The sequence below is a fragment of the Ascaphus truei genome, chromosome 7 (assembly GCF_040206685.1).
Source record: "Ascaphus truei isolate aAscTru1 chromosome 7, aAscTru1.hap1, whole genome shotgun sequence".
Taxonomy (NCBI): domain Eukaryota; kingdom Metazoa; phylum Chordata; class Amphibia; order Anura; family Ascaphidae; genus Ascaphus; species Ascaphus truei.
In genome coordinates this window covers 99,218,943-99,241,802 of record NC_134489.1, presented here as the reverse complement: position 1 = coordinate 99,241,802, position 22,860 = coordinate 99,218,943, and the positions used below count along the sequence as shown (strand labels likewise).

At 47.0% G+C, this 22,860-nt stretch overlaps 1 protein-coding gene across 5 annotated transcripts in view; it reads right to left on the bottom strand.

Annotated features, from left to right (window-relative positions):
* Window positions 1–20,953, bottom strand: part of NHEJ1 (non-homologous end joining factor 1) — a 99,102-nt gene extending 78,149 nt beyond the window's left edge. For all 5 annotated transcript variants that reach the window (XR_012802736.1, XM_075609634.1, XM_075609636.1 and 2 more), the window contains exons 1-5: window positions 20,877–20,953; window positions 19,868–20,047; window positions 18,603–18,812; window positions 14,323–14,461; window positions 13,702–13,760 (exon numbers count right to left, since the gene is read on the bottom strand). Coding sequence is in view for 4 of the 5 variants with exons in the window: in XM_075609634.1 (XP_075465749.1) it covers window positions 13,702–13,760; window positions 14,323–14,461; window positions 18,603–18,812; window positions 19,868–20,035 (576 nt within the window). In the remaining variant the exon portion in view is untranslated. The remainder of the gene's footprint in view (window positions 1–13,701; window positions 13,761–14,322; window positions 14,462–18,602; window positions 18,813–19,867; window positions 20,048–20,876) is intronic.
* Window positions 20,954–22,860: the final 1,907 nt, after the last annotated feature.

The window sequence follows — 22,860 nt, the reverse complement described above, 5'->3', positions numbered from 1 at the left end:
GGACCCAGCACCCTGCGAAGGTATGAGACTGAGCCCAGCCTGCACGGACCCAGCACCCTGCGAAGGTATGAGACTGAGCCCAGCCTGCACGGACCCAGCACCTTGCGAAGGTATGAGACACTGAGCCCAGCTTGCACGGACCCAGCACCCTGCGAAGGTATGAGACACTGAGCCCAGCCTGCACGCACCCAGCACCCTGCAAAGGTATGAGACACTGAGCCCAACCTGCACGGACCCAGCACCCTGCGAAGGTATGAGACACTGAGCCCAGCCTGCACGGACCCAGCACCCTGCGAAGGTATGAGACGCTGAGCCCAGCCTGCACGGACCCAGCACCCTGCGAAGGTATGAGACACTGAGCCCAGCCTGCACGGACCCAGCACCCTGCTAAGGTGTGAGACACTGAGCCCAGGCTGCACGGACCCAGCACCCTGCGAAGGTATGAGACGCTGAGCCCAGCCGGCACGGACCCAGCACCCTGCGAAGGTATGAGACCCTGACCCAGCCTGCACGGACCCAGCACCCTGCGAAGGTATGAGACTGAGCCCAGCCTGCACGGACCCAGCACCCTGCGAAGGTATGAGACGCTGAGCCCAGCCTGCACGGACCCAGCACCCTGCGAAGGTTAGAGACACTGAGCACAGCCTGCACGGACCCAGCACCCTGCGAAGGTATGAGACACTGAGCCCAGCCTGCACAGACCCAGCACCCTGCGAAGGTATGAGACTGAGCCCAGCCTGCACGGACCCAGCACACTGCGAAGGTATGAGACACTGAGCCCAGCCTGCACCCACCCAGCACCCTGCGAAGGTATGAGACCCTGACCCAGCCTGCACGGACCCAGCACCCTGCGAAGGTATGAGACTGAGCCCAGCCTGCACGGACCCAGCACCCTGCGAAGGTATGAGACTGAGCCCAGCCTGCACGGACCCAGCACCCTGCGAAGGTGTGAGACTGAGCCCAGCCTGCACGGACCCAGCACCCTGCGAAGGTATGAGACACTGAGCCCAGCCTGCACGGACCCAGCACCCTGCGAAGGTATGAGACACTGAGCCCAGCCTGCACGGACCCAGCACCCTGCGAAGGTATGAGACTGAGCCCAGCCTGCACGGACCCAGCACCCTGCGAAGGTATGAGACAGTGAGCCCAGCCTGCACGGACCCAGCACCCTGCGAAGGTATGAGACTGAGCCCAGCCTGCACGGACCCAGCACACTGCGAATGTATGAGACTGAGCCCAGCCTGCACGGACCCAGCACCCTGCGAAGGTATGAGACTGAGCACAGCCTGCACGGACCCAGCACACTGCGAAGGTATGAGAGACTGAGCCCAGCCTGCACGGACCCAGCACCCTGCGAAGGTATGAGACACTGAGCCCAATCTGCACGGACCCAGCACCCTGCGAAGGTATGAGACTGAGCCCAGCCTGCACAGACCCAGCACACTGCGAAGGTATGAGACTGAGCCCAGCCTGCACGGACCCAGCACACTGCGAAGGTATGAGACACTGAGCCCAGCCTGTGCGGACCCAGCACCCTGCGAAGGTATGAGACTGAGCCCAGCCTGCACGGACCCAACACCCTGCGAAGGTATGAGACACTGAGCCCAGCCTGCACGGACCCAGCACCCTGCGAAGGTATGAGACTGAGCTCAGCCTGCACGGACCCAGAACCCTGCGAAGGTATGAGACACTGAGCCCAGCCTGCACGGACCCAGCACCCTGCGAAGGTGTGAGACTGAGCCCAGCCTGCACGGACCCAGCACCCTGCGAAGGTATGAGACACTGAGCCCAGCCTGCACGGACCCAGCACCCTGCGAAGGTATGAGACACTGAGCCCAGAATGCACGGACCCAGCACCCTGCGAAGGTATGAGACACTGAGCACATCCTGCACGGACCCAGCACCCTGCGAAGGTATGAGACACTGAGCCCAGCCTGCACGGATCCAGCACCCTGCGAAGGTATGAGACGCCGAGCACAGCCATGTAAATAGTCTATCAGATATAAACTCCTTAAGAGTCTGGCAAGGAGGGTTACATATACATATACTGCGCACGCACACACTATATGTAACATACAAGTAACACGTACTGTACTGAACGTGTGAATATACACTGTGAGTATATAAAATATTTTATTTTTTTTCGTTTAGCCCGGAGGATGACAACACTGGGGACGAAAAGATGGATTTTTGGTTATACGAGTAATACTTTTATTGTGCTGCTGCTTTATTTCCTCTTACACGTGATACAAGAGGCCCCAGTGGAATTTTATTTAATTAATAATTGATTCATATATTTTAGCACTTTATAAATATAACTTTTTTTTAATACATTCACTTTAATATATATTTACTTATTCATCTTATTTTCCACCATAATCTAAAAAACACAAAAAAAAAACCCAAGGGACCAATGTAGAACTAAAAAAGTAATCAATTGCCCATATCTAGCAAGATCTCCTGTATGTATATATATTTATTTTACTTCTCCCTTGGACACTTGTTTACCTTCAATCCCTTGAACACCTAATTCTTCGTTTCCCTGCTTCTTGGCTCCTTTCCGTCATTACATCCATCTCAGTGTCCTCATTATATATCATATGCATGTGCGTGCGTGCGCACACACGCAAACGTTTTTGTAAAGAAAACTACTGTACTTAGCAAAGATGCATTATGTTACATCTACCCTACCATACCTAATGAAGATTAAATAAAGAAAAGGCATTTATTCACCCCCCCACCCTAATAATTTCACCAGCTTCTTGTTGATTTACCCCCCCCACCCCCCCCCAAAAAAAGTGCAGAAACTTAGAATGTTAATTATCAATTATTATTGTTGTAGCAGGACATATCTTGGCTGCAACACACGTCTGAAAACGTACTTTACAACCCCCAGCTCTGCGTTTCTGAGCGTTGCTGCCGTGACACCAATAACAAAGAGACACTTATAAGCTTCGAAGCTTGTAAAAACGGGCAGGCAGACACACTCCAAGCCCAGCGTAAAGCTGCTGAAAGTGGTCAAAGAAGCTATAAAAATAAATCTTCTGTCTTTTGTAATGTTCTGTTTGCCGTGATGCTGTTTTTAACTCGCCCAAGTTTCTTAATTTTCCAGGACAGAGCACACTGGGTCTTCTCTTGGCTCTGTGGGTTACCCTCTCTCTCTCTCCATGAGCAAATCTGACCTGCCTATACACAGGAGCTCTGCCAATACAGTCATCCACGCTGGTATGAGGATGGCGGGCAGCCATGCCACGTTGGCATGTTGCCATGCTCTTTAGGCAGCCACCGCACAATTTACACTGAAACGCCATATTACCTTAGAAGTTGCTCACGTACTCAACGCCCTTCTTAAGATCACTCCCCCATCATGACTGGCGTTTCGGCTTTTGTAGCCGTTGCCCATGAAATGAGGTTCGAGGCCATTCGTCAAAACAAAAACTAATACAGTACAAGAAACATAAATCAGTGCACAACATTTGTGAGTCCGTCTCATCTGAAACACTGGTCCTGAGCAGAAGTCAGCGGAAGAAAGGAATAATGTGTGTGTGTTTGCCCCATTACGCTTGTGACTTCTTAGATAAGACATGTAAGATACATGCTGCACACCTAAAAATAAAGTATAACCATAGATACAATTACCGGTGCTCCCGTGATTGTACGATAGCCTGATGTCAATCGAATGCATGTAGTAGTAGAGGGAACACATGGTACAACGGATTTGAGATAACTAAACTCATTTGTTGAGCCAAACGCAACGTTTCGACCTTAGCGGTCTTTATCAAGTGACATAGTGGCTTGCCAGTATTTATATTGTTTACTTTATGTGGACTTTGGGATACTGTACAGTAAAATACAATCTGTTTCACTTTGGCTTCGAACAGCATTGACTGATTCGAATTCCTGTGCTTTTAGGTTACTACAAGACGCGAGATTTGAAGAGTAGAGGTGTTTCCAAAGTAGAGCGGATCTAGATTAACTATTTCATTGCAAGTGTTCCTCATCCCCCTGGCACACTAGGGATTTAACAGGCAACTAGAAGAGCAAGCAGATACTCATTATTGGAAAAACATGCAATGAAAGAGAGAGACAAGACAGCAGTGTAGGAGGCACAAAATGCTTGGGACACATTGGATGTTGGATTAAGAGGAGAATGTCAGCATGGCCCGCTCTGTATCTCCCAATGGATGTTGGGTATAGCTGGGCCGTGTGCACAGTCCCTCCACAGTACTCCCTGGGCCCGGGAGAGAAGTCTACATCAGGGCCCTCTGATTGTGGAGCGTGTGCGACCCTGTTAAGCATAGGGCGGAGGGGGTAGGGGTGAATTCCCCCTGTTGTACTTGGCAAGTATAGGAGAGTTGGCCTGATCTGGCTTCCCACCCCGGCCTGTATGTGCAGATGAATGGGAAGACAGCACTGTTCTGTATAACTCTAGTTTGGCAGCGATGGATATCTGGGTACGATCAGTGGCGCCTACCCATTAAAGTCAGAGTTTCACCTCCACACCAAATGCAATTTGCTGCGGTAACAATGATATTTTTGCCGTATTCTTTAGGAATTTTAGAGGTCGAAACATCGCTACAATGCAATAACATTTCTTCTGTATGCACTTGTATGTGGTTTATTTGGTGAGAGATTATGGATTTCGCCGAGAGCAAAAAAAAGACAGATGTTTACAGTGAGATGTTCGAATAAAGGTCATATGTAAAAATATGCATTAAATATGCGGTAATATGCAATGTTTGATTTTCACCACCAGTTGAATAGGTTAATCAATGTTGTGGTTGAAAAGGAGCAAGGGAGATTACTATAATAGACACTTTCAGCTTATTAAGTAGCATGTGAAAACGTAATTATGCAAGATTTCTTCATTTACATACAAAGTTTGCATACCACATTGGCACAGTCAGAACCAAATCGCGACCGCAAGCGCCGTTTCCACACGGTCTGGACATCCGAGAAACGTTTAACTGTATACGCCAAGATGTGATTCCGTGAGAAAATGCACATTTTTGCATGGAAACACCATTTGCACAGTATCATGAATAGAAGCCAGTGTGTGGGGGGAGCGGGAGAGGTTGCCTCACTGCTAATCACGCTGTACCTGTTCTGTATGTATTTGGACGGCACTGCTATGGAAGAGGCTTGGCACTGCTGCCTCTGATGCTGCCGTTTTTATGTGCTAATAAGACTATCGGGGTAGTGTTCGAGGAGGAGTCTTACACGCCTGCTGTGTACAAAAAAAAAAAAGGTCTGGCACAGCCATACATGTGGGGGAGCCTACCACGGCTGTCACTCACGCCAGAGATGTTGTGTATAATAGGAGGTGTGTGTGTGGGTGAAGCTTGCTTGCTGCCCACGCTTGTGCCAGGTCCATGGGTAAACAGAGAACTGACTCCCAGCAGCACTCAGGTCACCGCAAAAAGGCGAGGAGAAGGAATGGAACGGGGATCCCCGCTGGGGACTCAGCCAGTCTGTGCCTGACATCAGCAGGTGGAACTTGCACGATTTGCATGTGTAAGACCTCCTTACACATATCGGATACATCAGGTTGGCTTCTTCATGCCAGATACCTTCACACACATGCTCTGGTCTTTACTGCTTGCTTTAGAGCCTAGGTCTTGGTTCTAGACTTGTTCCAGTTTATGGGGAAAAGGGAGACCAAAAAGCGCACCAGCAAAAACGAAGCAGGAAGAAACCAGGACAAAAAAATTATTAAAAGGGCACTTTAATGTGGCAAAAGACCCATCCAATGCATTTCGAACGTCGCAGCGTTCTTTTTCAACGACGTTCGAAATGCATTGGATGGGTCTTTTGCCACATTAAAGTGCCCTTTTAATCATTTTTTTGTCCTGGTTTCTTCCTGCTCCGTTTGTGCTGGTGCGCTTTTTGGTCTCCCTTTTCCCTGTATTGCATTGAGTAGCTGCACAGCCTGCCTGCCTGCCCTACCAGGATGTGAGTATTTGCATATTTTTCAGGGGAACCTGCCAATGAGACTGATGGTGAGTGGGTTGCACCACACACCACCTGTCTTCAGGAGGATAGTACCCATTATACGACACAATAGGTACTATATTAATTGTTAGTACCCTGGTACAGTGGTCTGGCTTATCATTTTGAGATATACCTGCATTTGAGCGCTTCAGCTATTTTCCATATTGTTCCAGTTTATACCTTGTACTGCTGAAATAAAAATCGGTGCCATGCAGTGACATCACCGCCAGTAACACCAGGGTAATAAGCAAGTTGCAAGATAATACTTTAAAATCCATCACTCTTCACTCTCGCATTGCTGCCTGGTAAATCCATCACTCTGCACTCTCGCATTGCTGCCTGATAAATCCATCACTCTGCACTCTCGTGTTGCTGCCTGATAAATCCATCACTCTGCACTCTCGTCTTGCTGCTTGGTAAATCCATCACTCTGCACTCTCGTATTGCTGCCTGATAAATCCATCACTCTGCACTCTCGTATTGCTGCCTGGTAAATCCATCACTCTGCAATCTCGTATTGCTGCCTGGTAAATCCATCACTCTGCACTCTCGTGTTGCTGCCTGATAAATCCATCACTCTGCACTCTCGTCTTGCTGCTTGGTAAATCCATCAATCTGCACTCTCATATTGCTGCCTGGTAAATCCATCACTCTGCACTCTCGTATTGCTGCCTGGGAAATCCATCACTCTGCACTCTCGTATTGCTGCCTGGTAAATCCACCACTGCAGATAATCGCCAAGACACGGGGTTCTATGTATCAACGTCATCTGTGCAGTTGAATTAATGCTAAGAGATATCCACTAGACCAGGGGTGCGCAAACTGGGTGACGCTTACAGAGGCCCCACGCTCTTCCCCACAATACTGAAAAGAAATGCATGGGGAGCGCGCGAGGCCTCTGTATATCCCTTACCTAGTCTCCGGTGGCTCCTGGCGACGCGTTGCCATGGCTGGGCCCTCATTACACTTTGTATCTTTTTGTGCATATTCGGTATGTAACTCGGTTTGTCATTTACATCTCTCTGTACCCACTTTGTACCGCACTGCGGGATCTGTTTGCACTTCACAAATAAACACCAATAATAATTACTTCCGAGTCCCACTGCCCATGTATCAGGGTGACTTTGCCCCGCGTGTGTCACTTTGAGATTTGGAAATAGCCAACAGGATGATGATGTATTCTCCTATCTTGGTATCCTTTGCACAATGGGGGCACATACATACAAAAATACAGAGATATGCCTCCCTACCAGATTCACACGGCTGCTACCCTTCCCTACCACCACCACACGTCATGCCCTAAAGTCACTTAGCAGTAGAGAGTTTGCTGGTAACCCAACCCCTGGCATGCTCCAGTCACAAACATATTTACATCTAACACTTCTACCCATTCTAACAGATTTTTTTTGTCACCTTCCTCTCAGGGGAGAGTGCGAGCAGACTGCAATATTCACTTTTTTTTCTCTCTAATTTGTTTATTTTGCAACACGGCTCCTTCCAGCAGCTAATTGAGTGCTACTGGCCAGCCAGCTATTCCTCTGATCTGGACAAAATGTGAATGCTACCTTAGCCAGCCGTGCATATTTTAACAGGCTCCTTTAACTAATAAAATTTATATACGTGTATATACATACAGACATATACACACTAACTTTTATTAACAGTTTGCACAGTAGCGCGGGCAGCTGGCCAAATCTTTTTTTTTCACTCCTTGAGAACAAATTTTAAAAGCAGTTTGAAAGCCAAAAACATCACTTAAGCAGCTATTAGCATTACCTCTCAGCCTCAACACACATGCTAAATATGGAAATGCGGCTATTTTAATAGTTTTATGGCTTACATGAATGGCTGAGCTTTTGTACATAGACAAATAAATATACAGACACATTTATATTTAGGACACACAAAATAAAAAGAAGGTCTATGGAAAAAAAGTTAAATGATCTACTATCAAATCTGAGTTTTAAACATATATAAAATATTAGATGAAGAAGTTTCGCTGAAGAAGTGCCGACAGGTTTAGCCGTTTAGCTCCAGAGAGAACTTAATGCCATCCGAATTTAAACAACCTTAGGGACATATACACGACAAAACATTCAAATCTCTCTCAAATTCCCATTCAGGTGACAACGATATCAATAGGAGTTTTGATGAACTTTCACAAATGTGACATAGGTTTGGAAATTCAGCGTTATGGATTTTTGACCAATATCCTGGCACCCCGGGGTGTGTTTTTCAGTCTTTTGGAGAAGCACGTTAATTAGAAACCCTATTTTCCATACAACCGTTACGCACACGGACATCCTAAACTTTCTTTTTGTTTAGTCGAGTTTATTTTTTGCCTGTTTTGTTTTTCGTTGCCCACACCACCGTACAATCATCCAATAGTTTTCTGGTTAGCTTAAATATTAATGCACAACTGTGTTGTGTGTGTGTGTGTGTGTCTCGCCTCTTAAATTTGCTCATTCTAACTGCTTTATCGCTCAGTCCTCATCTGTTCTGGACCATGTGTTTGCTGCATCCTCAGTTAGCGATGATTACTAGTGCAGGAGTGGTCAACTCCAGTGCAACCAACAGGACAGCTTTTCAGGATATCCCTGCTTCAGCAAAGGTGGCTCAATCAGTGGATCAGTCGAGAGAGAGAGTGGGGGGGAAGAGAGAGAGGGGGGGGTAGAGAGAGAGGGGGGGGTAGACAGAGAGGGGGGGGTAGAGAGAGAGGGGGGGTAGAGAAAGAGGGGGGGTAGAGAGAGAGGGGGGTAGAGAGAGAGGGGGGTAGAGAGAGAGGGGGGTAGAGAGAGAGGGGGGTAGAGAGAGAGAGGGGGGTAGAGAGAGTGGGGGGGAAGAGAGAGAGGGGGGGTAGAGAGAGAGGGGGTAGAGAGAGAGGGGGTAGAGAGAGAGGGGGGTAGAGAGAGAGGGGGGTAGAGAGAGAGGGGGGTAGAGAGAGAGGGGGGTAGAGAGAGAGGGGGGTAGAGAGAGAGGGGTAGAGAGAAGGAGAGAGAGAGAAGGAGAGAGAGGGGGGAGAGTGGGGGGGAAAGAGAGGGGGGAAGAGAGGGGGTGAGAGGAGGGGAGAGAGGGGGAGGGGAGAGAGAGAGCTCGTCAAACCCATCTTCAAAAGATACGTGGAGAGACACTTGTGCACAAAAAGGAGCAGTCCTGAGATTCCTGGGATACATGCTAACAGGAGTCATTTAAATATACTTTGCATATATCACCGATATCTCAGGTGTGCGCCTTTTATGCACAAGTGTCTCTCCACGTTGTTTGAAGGTATAGCACTTGGGACTCTAGTATAATAAGACTCCCTCTCTTCTCCCCTCTCTGTGCGTGAATGATGGCGGCCGCTGGCGGACTTGCATACATTTAATATACACCATCTTCGCATTCAAATGTTCGCCATCGAATTGACGCCTTCGCCCATCGCTCCTTTCAAAAGGCCAAAAAGTATTTGGAACAACTTCCAAGGATCAGAGAGATTTGAAGGTTCTGGACCCAGAAATATAATTTTATTGGCAAAGTACTTGTGTTCAAAGAGGGGGGTATATGAGACCACCGACTATACAAAGTAAAGGTGCCGATTCCACATCTGTGAGAGACACAGCAAAATGTTGGCAGGTCTGCGGTTTAGAGCCAGGTATCCCAGATAAAACAACATCTGCCTAAAATACCAGAACAATATACAGCAGAATGGTTGCATTGTAGTAAAGCTGACGCCCAAAAAAATTAATATGGCTTGGGTGACAGCCAGCTCCTCGTGCGGATACCAATGTTAGGAGAGCTTAATGATCTTTCCGCAACACAAACAATTAGAAGAAGTAGCACGTTATACCCATAAAAGTAAATAAATAGCAAGAGCATCAATGTACAACAAGGCAGGACAGCGAATTATATGCCGTGCCCACCCCTGGATATTAGTTCTGTGTTCAGTTGGAAATGTATTTATCAAATATTTAACCAGGTAAAATACACTTAGAGTTACCTCTCATTTTCAAGAATATATATATTTTCAAAGGTTACACAGATTTAAATGGGCAAACAGTATCTGGACCAAATCTCTCTTTAAAAAAAACAAACAGTGTTGATGGAAACGCCTTCTTAATGATAACACGCCGATGTCTCAATGCCGTGATAAACAGGTGAGCTCGGGATGGAAGAATCCATTGGTTGAGACTGATTTAGACCTTTTTGGCTGTGAATTTTGTTGCGGCCATGAGGCATTTTTTATTTGTTTACTCTCCAAGCAAAGTATTGTATTTCTCACAAGCGCACGCACACACACACACACACACACACACACACACACACACACACACACACACACATGCACATGCACACACACACACGTGCGCGCGCGCTCTAGAGCTCGGCATTATCCAGCCCATTACTGCTTCTCACTCTCAGCCTGGGTCCAGGTAACATGTCCAGACAGATAGGAAAAATGCTGCACACCTTCAATTGTAAACAAAAAAATGATACAGTTACCGGTGCTCCAGTGTGTGTACGAAAGCCTGTGATTAGTCCTGGGTAGATGATAAAAGGAACAAAGGACACAACGGATTTAGAATATCCAAACACATTTATTGAGCCAACACAACGTTTCGACCGTACTGGTCTTTATCAAGTGACATAGTGGCACTATGTCACTTGATAAAGACCAGTACGGTCGAAACGTTGTGTTGGCTCAATAAATGTGTTTGGATATTCTAAATCCGCTGTGACCTTTGTTCCTTCAGGTAACAGGTAACATACTATTTCCATCCTTAACCTGTTACTCCTAGCGTTTACAGGTAAGCTGGTTCTGCTCTGTCTCCTTCAAGCGGCTACGAAGGTGTCCCTCCTCACCCACACTGTGCCGAGAAAAAATATGGGAGAAATCAGGGGATTTAACCCCAAAGGGCATGGGAAAGATATGCATCCATTAGGTTGACTAAAATGAAAGGGCATTTTGCTGTGTGTCCTGGGGCAGATCTTTATTTGGTCGAATGAGGAGATTAAAGACCCCAATAGCATTGGAACGAAAAAATAAAAATGTAGAAAATATGAATAAGCAACAGGTTTGGAAGCAGCTTTTTAAGGATTATTTGAAAGATCTAGTTCAGGGGAGCCAAACTCCAGGGCTCAAGCCCCCCTCCCCCCACCCCCCTCAAAGAGGCAGGTTCTCAGGATATCCCTGCTTCAGTACAGGTGGCTCAGTCACTGCTTCAGCACAGGTGGCTCAAAGGCTTAGTTTTCGACTGAGCTTCTGATTGAGCCACCTGTGCTGAAGCTGGGATATCCTGAAAACCTGACCTGTTGGGGGGGGGCATGAGGTCTGGAGGTGAGCCCCCCCTGTTCTAGTGGGCATGATGGTCCTGTGATACGGTGGCTGATCTCAAGTAATGAAGATGTTGAGGTCCACAGTAAATATTTCTGGTCGAAGATTTACGTTAGGGGTCTCAGAGTATTAGCTTTTCCCTCTACGTATAGTCATTGCACAACTCTCCCTCGCCATCCTCTGTGCCCTCTTCCCTTATGGGACCCAATGCCCAGCAAGATGCCCCGACGTGTCACCAAGTGCAATTAATAATGGTTCGACCTCCACAATTATATACAGCTGAGAAACAGATTTATTTAGCGAGCATCCTAAACTCTTCATGGATTGCAAGTAGTACAGCGTTTGTCCTTTTAATTATTAGCCTGTCTCTTTCTGGGAGCCTGACCTCTCCGTGTCCTGTTTGGTGGGTTCCTCCTAGCTCCAGCCCGTGGCACACATCCTGCATAGCACGCCACTGAGCTGCAAGGTGTGCGGGTGTCACTGCACTGATAACGGCAACGTCTCTTAGATTTATTTCGCTCCAAGATTAGAACGCAACTTATATGAACTGTGCGCTATACGCTTCTGCAAGACAAAGTTCTCTCTTCCTGTGTAAGGCCGAGTCCGTGGTGCAGGCGTGACGGAGCACATGGCCTCACGTGCGCCTGTTGGCCGAGCGATCAGTGGACTATAGAGGTCCTCGCAACGGGGAGGCATGGCCGATGACGTCACGGCGCTGGTTCGCCCTCATTGGGCGTCCCGACCGTCGCGTCACAAAGACTAAAAAACGTTGTCTCGCGAAAAAACAGCCACGCCAACGCCCATGTGCGTGCATTGTGGACCTTCCCATAGACCTCAATGTGTTTGATTACTCAGCGCGGTCGCGCTCAGCATGGACGCGGACCCAAGTCAGCACAATCTGTGTGAGGTTTCTACATGAACAGTGCACTCCCCAAAACATTTCCATCCAGTAACATCCCAACAGACACACACCGAGTATATAGACACATGTAGGTATAGACACACACACAGCGAGTATATAGACACATGTAGGTATAGACACACACGCTCTGTGCCTGGGCAAAGTTACCACTACACATAGGTAGAGATCCGCAGATTCACAGTTATTCTCAGGTGCAAGGGTCACCATCCCACAAGCCGTGGGAACGACTGCCAGAAGACCATTCCTATTTGTGCTCGGAGAGCAGCCACTGCAGCCCCCAGGGGCAGATCCGCTGATGTCAGCTTATATCCACCCAGCATCTTTTTGATTAGCTGTTGCGGGATAAAGGGGACCTCCATATGTAGGATATATATGCAGAATACTCCCCATAGAGCCAACATCTTTATCACCCACCCAATGACATTCCTCGAGTGCCCGTGGGAGACAACAACTCAACCTGTGGGACCGGGTGAGCAGGAGGCAAGTCCCAGCAGTGTTTATATACACACCCACAACAGTGTCTTCTGGCGCTCTCCTCTGACACGCCCAGCTCATGCCAGCTGTCTGCATATTCCATCTTCCTGTTGCCAGCTCCCTGCACCCGATGCCCACTCCATGTTCACATCAAGAAGGAACCAGGCGACACTGTCCTGCACCTTTACCTCTTCCCAAGCCTGGTGTGAAAGCAGCCTACCCCCCAGCTCATATAGTATAGCCCCACAGCTCAACATACATGTACATGCTGCTTTAATGAGGGCCTCATACATAACCGAGGGAAGAAAACTGCGCTGCCTACTAATGCATTATAAACGGACCGGAAACTATTTGCCTTAAGAGGTCCCGCAAATTGTTTTACAATCTGTAAATGTTCAAACAAGGCTCCGACCAGAGAAATGTCACTATAATGTGATAAAAAAAGAAAACTTACAGCTGCAGACCAAGCAATATCCTACATGTGTGTTGTTTTTAATTAATCAGTTCTGTACTATGAGTAAATACTTTTAGCATTTTTTTAAAACAACTATGAATGACATTTTTTTAAGTATTATAATGTAGCAACCAGTTACAAAGTCACACCCCCTTCCTCTTCTAAAACAGGCTCTGGCACACCCCTTTTTCAGCCCCGCCCTCTCTCTAGCAGTGCACCAATTGTATCTAGTGACTGCCTGGTCACATGATCTTCCCCACAAAACTTTGCATCTTTGTTCCTCTTCTGCTGCACTGACTGCCATTTAGTGAACCCCCGAGCCGAATCATCGCCGATCGAAGGAGATCACAGGAGAATGGATCGGTCGACAACTTAGCTAATTACTTATTGTGTTGATGCTCATATTAAACACAAGAAATAATAAAACGGCAGCTTGGACTGCAGCTTTAAGAGGATTTACCCAAAAGTAACAATGGATATACTGTGCGGACTGGCTGGGACACGGTCATGCACTGGGGCAGGTTACATGCGAGTAGGACTTTCTCCTACCTTTGCCAGGAAGGCCTCCTGAAAAGACTCCTCATCAAAACGCTCCGTTTTCAAGCGACCTGCAAGACAAACGGCTCTGCTCATATAGTCATCAAGTGAACCTCACACGACACTGAGTGACGGGACCAGAGGTCCGCTTATATAGGGCACAGTCTCACTATACATGTGCAGTCACTCAGTCACCTGGGCTTCACTTTATTAGGACACTCAGTGCACATTTGATCTGCGTATAGAGGACACAGAGTCACACAGCCATGCATACATAGCACACTCAGTGACACGGCTCTGCTTATAGTGGACATTGAGTCACCTGAACAAGCAATCAAACTGTGCTTATACAGAAAACATGTCACTTGACACACAGCACAACACAACACAGCACCACACAGCACAACACAGCACGTATCCCACGGACCCCTTTTCTTTGCTTGACTCATTAGGTGTGTGGGTGTGTGTATATTTGTATATGTGTGTGTTTGTATGTATACGTGTGCGTGCGTGCGTGCGAGCGTATGTATACACACACATCACTTGACACATTTCATAAGGAAGTTGCTGTGCTTTTACCAGGCACTGACTGCTCAGCCAGTTACGCATGGGGGTCCCCCTCCAAACTCTCACCTCGGGTTAGCATGGCTCCGCTCTCCTGATAATCCTGTATCTCTTCATCCTTCCTCCCGAGCAGGAGACACAGCGTCCGCGACTTACGATCCAGGACCTCAGTCATAAGCATGAGAGGCTGCAGGAAGTGACGGCAGACCTGCAGGAACACAGCGTTGGACAGCCCGAGTAAAAGCCACATCGTGTTGTAACAACCCAGAAAATGCATCAAGAATGAAAGTGTAAGATAACAGGGGGGCTTAACTCCAGACCTGGAGACCACCCTTCCCCCCTACAGGTCAGGTTGTCAGGATATCCCTGCTTCAGCACAGGTGTCTCAATCAGTCCCTGCTTCAGCACAGGTGGCTCAATCAGAGGCTCAGTCTTTGAGCCGGAAAAGAAGAGAACACCTAGGTGCTAAGGTGAGCTCGGCTGTATAGGGTGTAAGTATGGTCCTAAAATAGGATGTTTGGTCACAATGGCTTCAATGTGTGTGCATACAGTGTGTTCAAACAGAGACACAATACATGAAAAAAACTGACAACTAAAATACCATGAAAACCACTGATAGATCTATACCCTAAAGAAGGAAGTGCAGCAGAATGCATGGAAGGATCGTATGGTCAAAGGAATGACTACATTTGACCCATGCTGGAGAGGGAGGGGTAATTACTGTACAAGTAAGTGATAGCAAATCATTCTATGTCCTCCTTTCCAGATGTCAGATCTATAAATGCTGCCCACTTCCAGGATCAGATTGAGCCATCTGGCTGAAGCTGGGATATCCTGAAAACCTGACCTGTTGGGGGGCGGGGGGACTTGAGGACTGGAGTGGAGCACCCGTACGGAGAATGAATCTATCGTCTGCCTCCTGCACCTTAGAACAACTGGATAATTGTGCACCGTATATCTGCATGTATATATAAAATGTATATATAAAGAATTGAAAGTGATCCTATTTCCTTATGTTTAAAAAAAGTGAACTGACAATACTGGGTCAGGCCAAATAAACCAGCAGGCCCAGTATCCAGCCTTGTGGCAAGTACTGGAAGCTGCAGGGCGCCGGCAGCACCGAGCGTCACCCCGTAGATGTGCCCGTCTGGCTATTAATTCAATCTGCGGTCACAACTTTCAATATTAGAGATCCAAAACGTTGATTTTACGCTGATAAAAGAAAAAAAGAGAAGTGCTCTCATTTTATTTTTTATACCTGTAAACAATTCAGGTAACACAAAGAAAACAGGGACAAAAACCTTCCCCCATATGTGGCAGACAATAATTTCAGTGTCCCCGGGCCTTTGTGTTATGTGAGGACCAGGGACAAACACTGAAATGATTGTGCTTCGTATATTTGTATACTGTATAGGCGAGTCCTGGTCCCCGCACAGAATGGAAGATATATATCGGGAATAGTGGCATTTTACTGCACAGGTGTTTTCTAGATGCACAGCGCCCTCTTGTGCTCCCTATAGTAAACTTCCCCTATACACAGCGCCCTCTTGTGCTCCCTAGAATAATGTCATCTATACACAGTGCCCTCTTGTGTCCCTATACACAGTGCCCTCTTGTCCCCCTATAATAATGTTACTTATACACAGTGCCCTCGTGTCCCTATAATGTCACCTATACACAGTGCCCTCTTTTCCCCCTGTAATGTCACTTATACACAGTGCCCCTATAGTAACGTCCCCTATACACAGCGCCCTCTTGTGCTCCCTATAGTAACATCCCCTATACACATCGCCCTCTTGTGCTCCCTATAGTAACATCCCCTATACACAGTGCCCTCGTGCCCCTAGAATAATGTCATCTATACGCAGTGCCCTCGTGTCCCTATAATGTCACCTATACACAGTGCCCTCTTGTCCCCCTATAATAATGTCACTTATACACAATGCCCTCTTGTCCCCCTATAATAATGTCATCTATACGCAGTGCCCTTGTGCCCCTATAATGTCACCTATATGCAGTGCCCTCTTGTGCTCCCTAGAATAATGTCATCAATACGCAGTGCCCTCGTGCCCCTATGTCACCTATACAGAGTGCCCTCTTGTCCCCCTATAATGTCACCTATACACAGTGCCATCTTGTGCTCCCTAGAATAATGTCACCTATGTGTGGGATAAATCACATACAGGGATTTCCAGGTATAGCAATCAGTATACACATGGTGCTCTGTATCAGAGATTATGTTTATTTCAATCTACTGATTAAGTCAGTTCACAATCTTATATGGTTAAATAGCACAGCCTTCAGGTCTGGGGCAGATTATATAGCAACTGTCACCATTTGTCTATACGGTGCTCTATTTAATCTATCACCTACTGCAGTTAGCAACAGGTTTTAGAAGTGCAGCACACTATATTATAACTACACTGTGCAATCTCAGCTAGAGGTCTTAACAATATGACCTAGAGCTATAGCTGTTGTGTATCCTTGGGGCAGTAATTCACACTGTTCATTTAACCCCAAGTCAACATAGGTGCATTATCTTATCAAGATTTAAATGACTCTATTGCTAACTACAGGCTGTGCAATCAACCCACCATTAGCAGTGTCATTTCAATACTATTGCACCAATGCACTACAAGTATATAATTGGCATTCCATATAAGAATAGTATTTATAATCCCTCAATCTAGCTTTCCCCCAGGCTTCCCTAATTAAGGTGGCTGGGGGCTAGTGTACACAAGCAACACTTCAATAACGACTACTTACCTGGGGACTATCATATCCCTTAGGTAATTAAGCGTAGTGATACAGAGTTTAATCCTATTTTAATCCCCATTGTTTTATTATGTTTCTAATAAAGTTTAGTTTTAAATTTACACCATCATCCCAACACAGTGTAGGAGTGCTCTACTGGGGTTCTTTCCTCCATTGTTTATCACACCTATATGTAGTGCCCTCTTTGTGCCCCCCATATACAGTGCTTCCACTGCCGCCAGGGATTCTGGGTAATGATATGCAAATGAGCACTCACAGTATGCCTGCTGTATTACACCGCTTTAATAGCACAGCCTCCCGAGGTCACAGAAGGACATGACCAGTAAACATTACTCACAGAGTACTCGCTGCTTTGGTCTTTTGGGTCTCGGCAGTGCGAGGGTGGTTACGGGTCACACACACGTTATGGCGGCTAAAAAAGTGGCAGAAACCCCCCACCGAAGAGCAACGATAAAAAAAGATGCGAGACGGGTCTCAAAACCTGCGTAACCCAATATCCCATGCAGAGCGTCCACTGCAGCTAGGGATTCTGGGTAATAACATCATTTACGTACCAATTTATTCATTGTTAACCGGAGTTTACATTAAGGGAGATGGAATCAAGAACATGACATTTGCGTTTAAGTGAAGCTCTCTAGTTAACATCATATATTGGAGTTGTGATGAAAACAAGTAACTATTAGAACGCTTTTAAAAAGGTACCGTTAATAATTGTATTTTGTCTCTCTCTCTCTATAGCCCCCTCTTTGGGGATTACAAGTTCTATACGGGGTTAACGGCCTTAAATGGGTGGGTCCCCTCCCTGGTATGTCTTGTGACCCGTGATGTCACTATAGGAAGTATAGAGGGTATATATACTGTAGCTCCACCCTATGTTTTAGAAAGAGGTTCCTCAGAGTTCTGACTGGGGTCCTCACTGTGAGTCCTGTAAATAGGTTTCAGTGTATAGCTAAGTGTATTAGGATGTCTCCTGTCACTGTTTGTTGCCCGGATATAAGTAAGCGCCAGTTGTAAGGGCGCACGATTGTTCTCGCTATTGATAAGGATGCAGCATGCTCTTGATAGGAGTTCTCGGCATAGTATCTCCGGAGTACGTATGGACCGGCCCAACCAGAAGGATCCCTGTGCGTTCCTGATCACATAGGCATGGAGGAAGTATGCAATACATAATAGCGGCTTGCTAATCCAGGAGCCGAAGTGTATATCTGAGAGGCCCATTCAACAAGTGATGGGGCATTACTAACACTGTGCAAGAGACGGACAATTTGGCCTTTCCTATGGGTAACAGGTTAAGTACCTCCCCAGCATAAGAGTGGTAGCTACCGGGAGATGAAGTCCAGAGTATTATTGTTTGCCACACGATTTGTCAATGCTGCTCATCCATGCCCAGCCTGCACCTACCCAGCCCCCTGCCAAGGCTGGAGAGACTAAGCACTTCCAATGTGTATAGTTAAATCGGGTGAGCCCGCCTTTAGAGCCGGGTAAGGAGAGTTATATGTGAGAGCGATTAATGTGCTAGGTCTCCTTCCCTTCCCCTAGGCGGTGTCCCCTCTGGGGGGCCGTAGCTCACTCACCGAACTGACGCTGGCCTCTTTGCAGTGGAAGTCCCAGTAAAATGGAAGCCCGGAGAGCCGACTCTTCACATGTAACGTCACTGCTCCCTCTGTCTTGTGACAAGAGAAGCCATTTGTGTCACTGTCCTCGGAGTCCAAAAGTGGGAGCATCAGCTGGGACAGGTGACTGAGGAACGAGGAGACGGGGGCTTTCAGGCGTTTATTCAGATCCTGCAGAGAGAAGACAGGGGGGTGTTTTGCCTAATCAGCCCAGGGATCCAGTTTGGCAGTATCATTCGCCGATAGATTATTGTTACAGTAACGATAGACTTGCCCTTTCCAAAAATACGAATTGTTTCATGTACCAAGGAAATGCAAGATCTTAGTAACCATCACTTACAGAAGGGTGTCCTAACACGAGCCAATAAGGAAAATAAACAAGTTGCCCAACTCACTAGCAATTGATCCGGTGATATAACTTACAGTGAAACGGGAAGGACACGCATACCAAATGGGGTGAAAAAATACTCTTTCAATTATGAAATGATTGCAGTCACAATTATGGACCCTCCTCGGGGTTTGTCCATCTTCAAAAACGTTCATGTCACCCTTGTTCAGGGGAGGGCCAACTCCAGCCCTCAAGATCCACCAACAGGTCAGGTTTTAAGGGTATCCCTGCATCAGCACAGGTGGTTCAATCAACGACTGATTTCAGCAGCGAAAAAGGAAAGGGTTTTTTACCGTAAGGGCAGTTACAATGTGGAATTCATTACCCATGGACACTGAGATGGCAGATATCGTTAAAAAAAAAATTAAAGTTGGACATATTTTTTAGAAAAGAAAAGGTATTCAGGGGTATACCAAATAAGTAAACACGGGAAGGATGTTGATCCAGGGAGAAATTGGATTGACAATATTTGGAGTCAGGAATGAATTTTTCCCATTGAAACAGCATTGGATGATGTGTCATTGTTTTTTTTTTTTTTTTTTTGCCTTCCTCTGGATCAATATACTGTAAATACAAATATAGGATAAGTATCTGTTGTCAAAATGTAGCATGGGTTGAACTTGATGGGCTTTTTCAACCTCATCTACTTTTTCAACCTCATCTACTATGTAACATGAATGAGAAAAGTCTTCCCATGTCCCCTTAATGCTGAGAGAAATAAAAACACATTTCCAGGAGTGTAGAAGTTACTGGACAGCACCTGCTTAGTCCTCCTGCCCTGTTATCTTTTAAATGGGAAGGCGCATTTGATCCAGTCCGGCATATGTCCCATACGTACCCTGGACCTTTCCTGGATAACACCAGCCTCTGCCTCTTCACACCACATGCTGCGGAGGTCGGACAGGAGCAGGGTATAGCTGGAGTCGGTGAAGCAAACTTTACTCAAGAAGCTGTAACTCCCGATGTGCAGGGGTCGCCAAGGCAGCTTCAGGACACGGTCATCCATAGCCTGTGGGAGCTGTACACCGTAGCACATGACAGAGGAAGGACACAGATATAAGAGCAGGTTGTGCTGCGTCTTTAGTACAGAGATCAAACAGAATTCAGGGGCCAGGATGTGGGGCACAAAAGTGGTGTAATAATAAACCATACTGTGCAATCTATTAACCCCAGGGGTGGGCAACTCCACCCAATAGTTCAGGTTTTAAGGATATCCCTGCTTCAGCACTGGTGGCTCAGTCTTCGATTGAGCCACCTGTGCTGAAGCAGGGATATTCATAAAACCTGACCTGTTGGGGGGGGCCTTTAAGGACTGGAATTGGCCACCCCTGTATTAACCCCTTCACTGCCGAGGGAGGCCTGCCGCAAGCAATGAAGAGGTCACAATATTCTCCCAATCGCCGCAGTGCGTTGATCAAAAGTCTCTACTGAAAACAAGTGGGGAAGAAATCTGCATCCCGAGATCAGCAATCCTACTCATAACAATGGAAATGGATTAATTGTGTGAATGTGGTACTCAGGCCAGATATATGGGATATGGCACATGAACACTGCTTATTTTAATTGGAACACAAGAACGAACACACGAACACACACACACACACACACACACACACACACACACACACACACACACACACACACACACACACACACACACACACACACACACGAGTTTTATATCATACGGGGCATGTTTATGGTAAACTAATTTACCCCAACTACCCAGCCCCATTACTGCCCCCTGTGCCTCACACCCGCGCGCACACAGTGTTGTGGCCCCTGGGAGCCCCACACACTGCCCTTATAACACATACAGTGCACCGCAATACACACTCCCCCCCTACCTGCTGCTGCCAACCAGTCCGACTGCTGCAACCTTCCGACCGGTACCCCACACTGTGACAGAAGAGTTCCTACTTGGAGACGCAGGGATTGCCGGACTCTGAGCGCCCTCATGTGGACACTGAGTATAGCTGCAATCCTCAATGTGAATGTAAGGAGAAATGCAGCTTACACAGAGCTGTTAAGAAACTGTGTTCCTGGGAAGTCTCATCCAAAGAGATACAGGTTTGTTGGAGGCTCTGACACCATTTGACAGATCAACCAGAAGGATTTTCATACATGCGCTGGCGTCTATGGAGAATTCAGAACACCATGGCCCATGTTACTAAGCTCTGCTATGCCATAGAACAGGGGTGCGCAAACTCTTCTCCCTGCGCCCCCTGCCTGCTCTCACCCCCTGTTCTGCTCCAGCGTCAAATGACGCCAAGTTGCAATGGTAACGCGTGTCACGTGACCCTGTGGCATCATTTGACGCCGGGTTGCCAAGGCGACACATCGCTGGAAAGTTAAAGTATATTATAGTGCCGGTGACGTGACATCGCGTTGCGTCAAAACAAATGTATTGGCGCTGTTGCGTGTGCTTGTAGGAAGAGCGGCGCAATGGCGTGACGGCTTGGTCGCGATCGCTGGAAGTCACTTCAATTTGATTTTTCCAGCGACCACAGCGTGACGTCAACGTCGCCGGCACTATAAGCGCGTCCTAAAAAGGCCTCGCACGATCCCCGGCATTTAATTGAAATGCCTTCAGGGAAGCGCGGGGCCTCTGTAACCCCACCTCGCCCACCCGCCCCCCAGAAATTCTCGCACCCCCCAGTTTGTGCACCCTTGCCGTGGAACACACCTCACAGATCATTCAAATGAACGCTGTGCCATGTTGTAGGCACATTGGTCCTTTGTATCCAGAGGGTAAATTAATATGATAGAATTTCTTGTTTTGTCCTATTATTAGACATAAATGAGTCTGCTTCACTGGAATAATGACTGGTGTTACTTTGTTTTGTATGAAAAGAATATAAAGGAGAAATGAAAAAAAGGAAGGCCAAGGAAAGTCTGGGAAATACATTTGATTCGACCAACAAATTGGACAAGGTGCCGAACCTTGCAGGGTTTGCTCCAGCTTCAGAAATAAACATCCTCACAATCTCATTCGCCCACTGTAGTACAACTCCAGTCCTCAAGGGCCACCAACAGACCAGGTTTTCAGGATATCCCTGCTTCAGCACAGGTGGCTCAATCAGTGGCTCAGTCTTTGGCTTTGACTGAGCCATCTGTGCTAAAGCAGGGATATCCTGAGAACCTGGCCTGTTGGTGGCCCTTGGGGACTGCAGTTTCCTATCCTCTCAAACACAAACCCCAGACAGCAACAAATCGTCAGTCGGACTTGTGAGATGCATCTTTAGTTTCCTGTTTCCCATTTTTACATCCAGTGGTAGAGAGCAGGTTGAAAAAAACTAACAATAGCGCTCTAAACACACCCTAAATGTGACAATATACAATTCAACCACATATGTGTAAATAATAAAGCAGTGTGATAATAACAATCAAGTGATCTAAAGAAAAAATTAAGAAACTTAGAAACAAACTGCAACCCTTGATAAAGGCTGTTCCACTCGTCTTGCACCAGGTGATCCTCCAACAAATCAGGGGAGCTCGTCTCGTAGTTATGAAATAAAGAAACACTACATAGTGTAATACTGTTGTGAGTAAATTTGTGCAAACAAAGCTCAAAAATGACTACTCACAATAAAGCAGTCAAATTCAGGCAGTCATCCAACTTAAGGGGTGGATGTTCCCTGTGTATACAGCAGCCACCAGCCCCCAACACTTCATATGATCGAGGTAGGCAGTATGATATTATAGGTAGTGGGTGCTCATCTGGTCGCGATCCTTTTCAGTTCCTCACTATCCTCTGCTCCACCGCAATACTCTCGCGTCCACGCCAGGCACTCCCTTTGCGTCACTTCCGGTTGTTAAGCGAACTTCCGG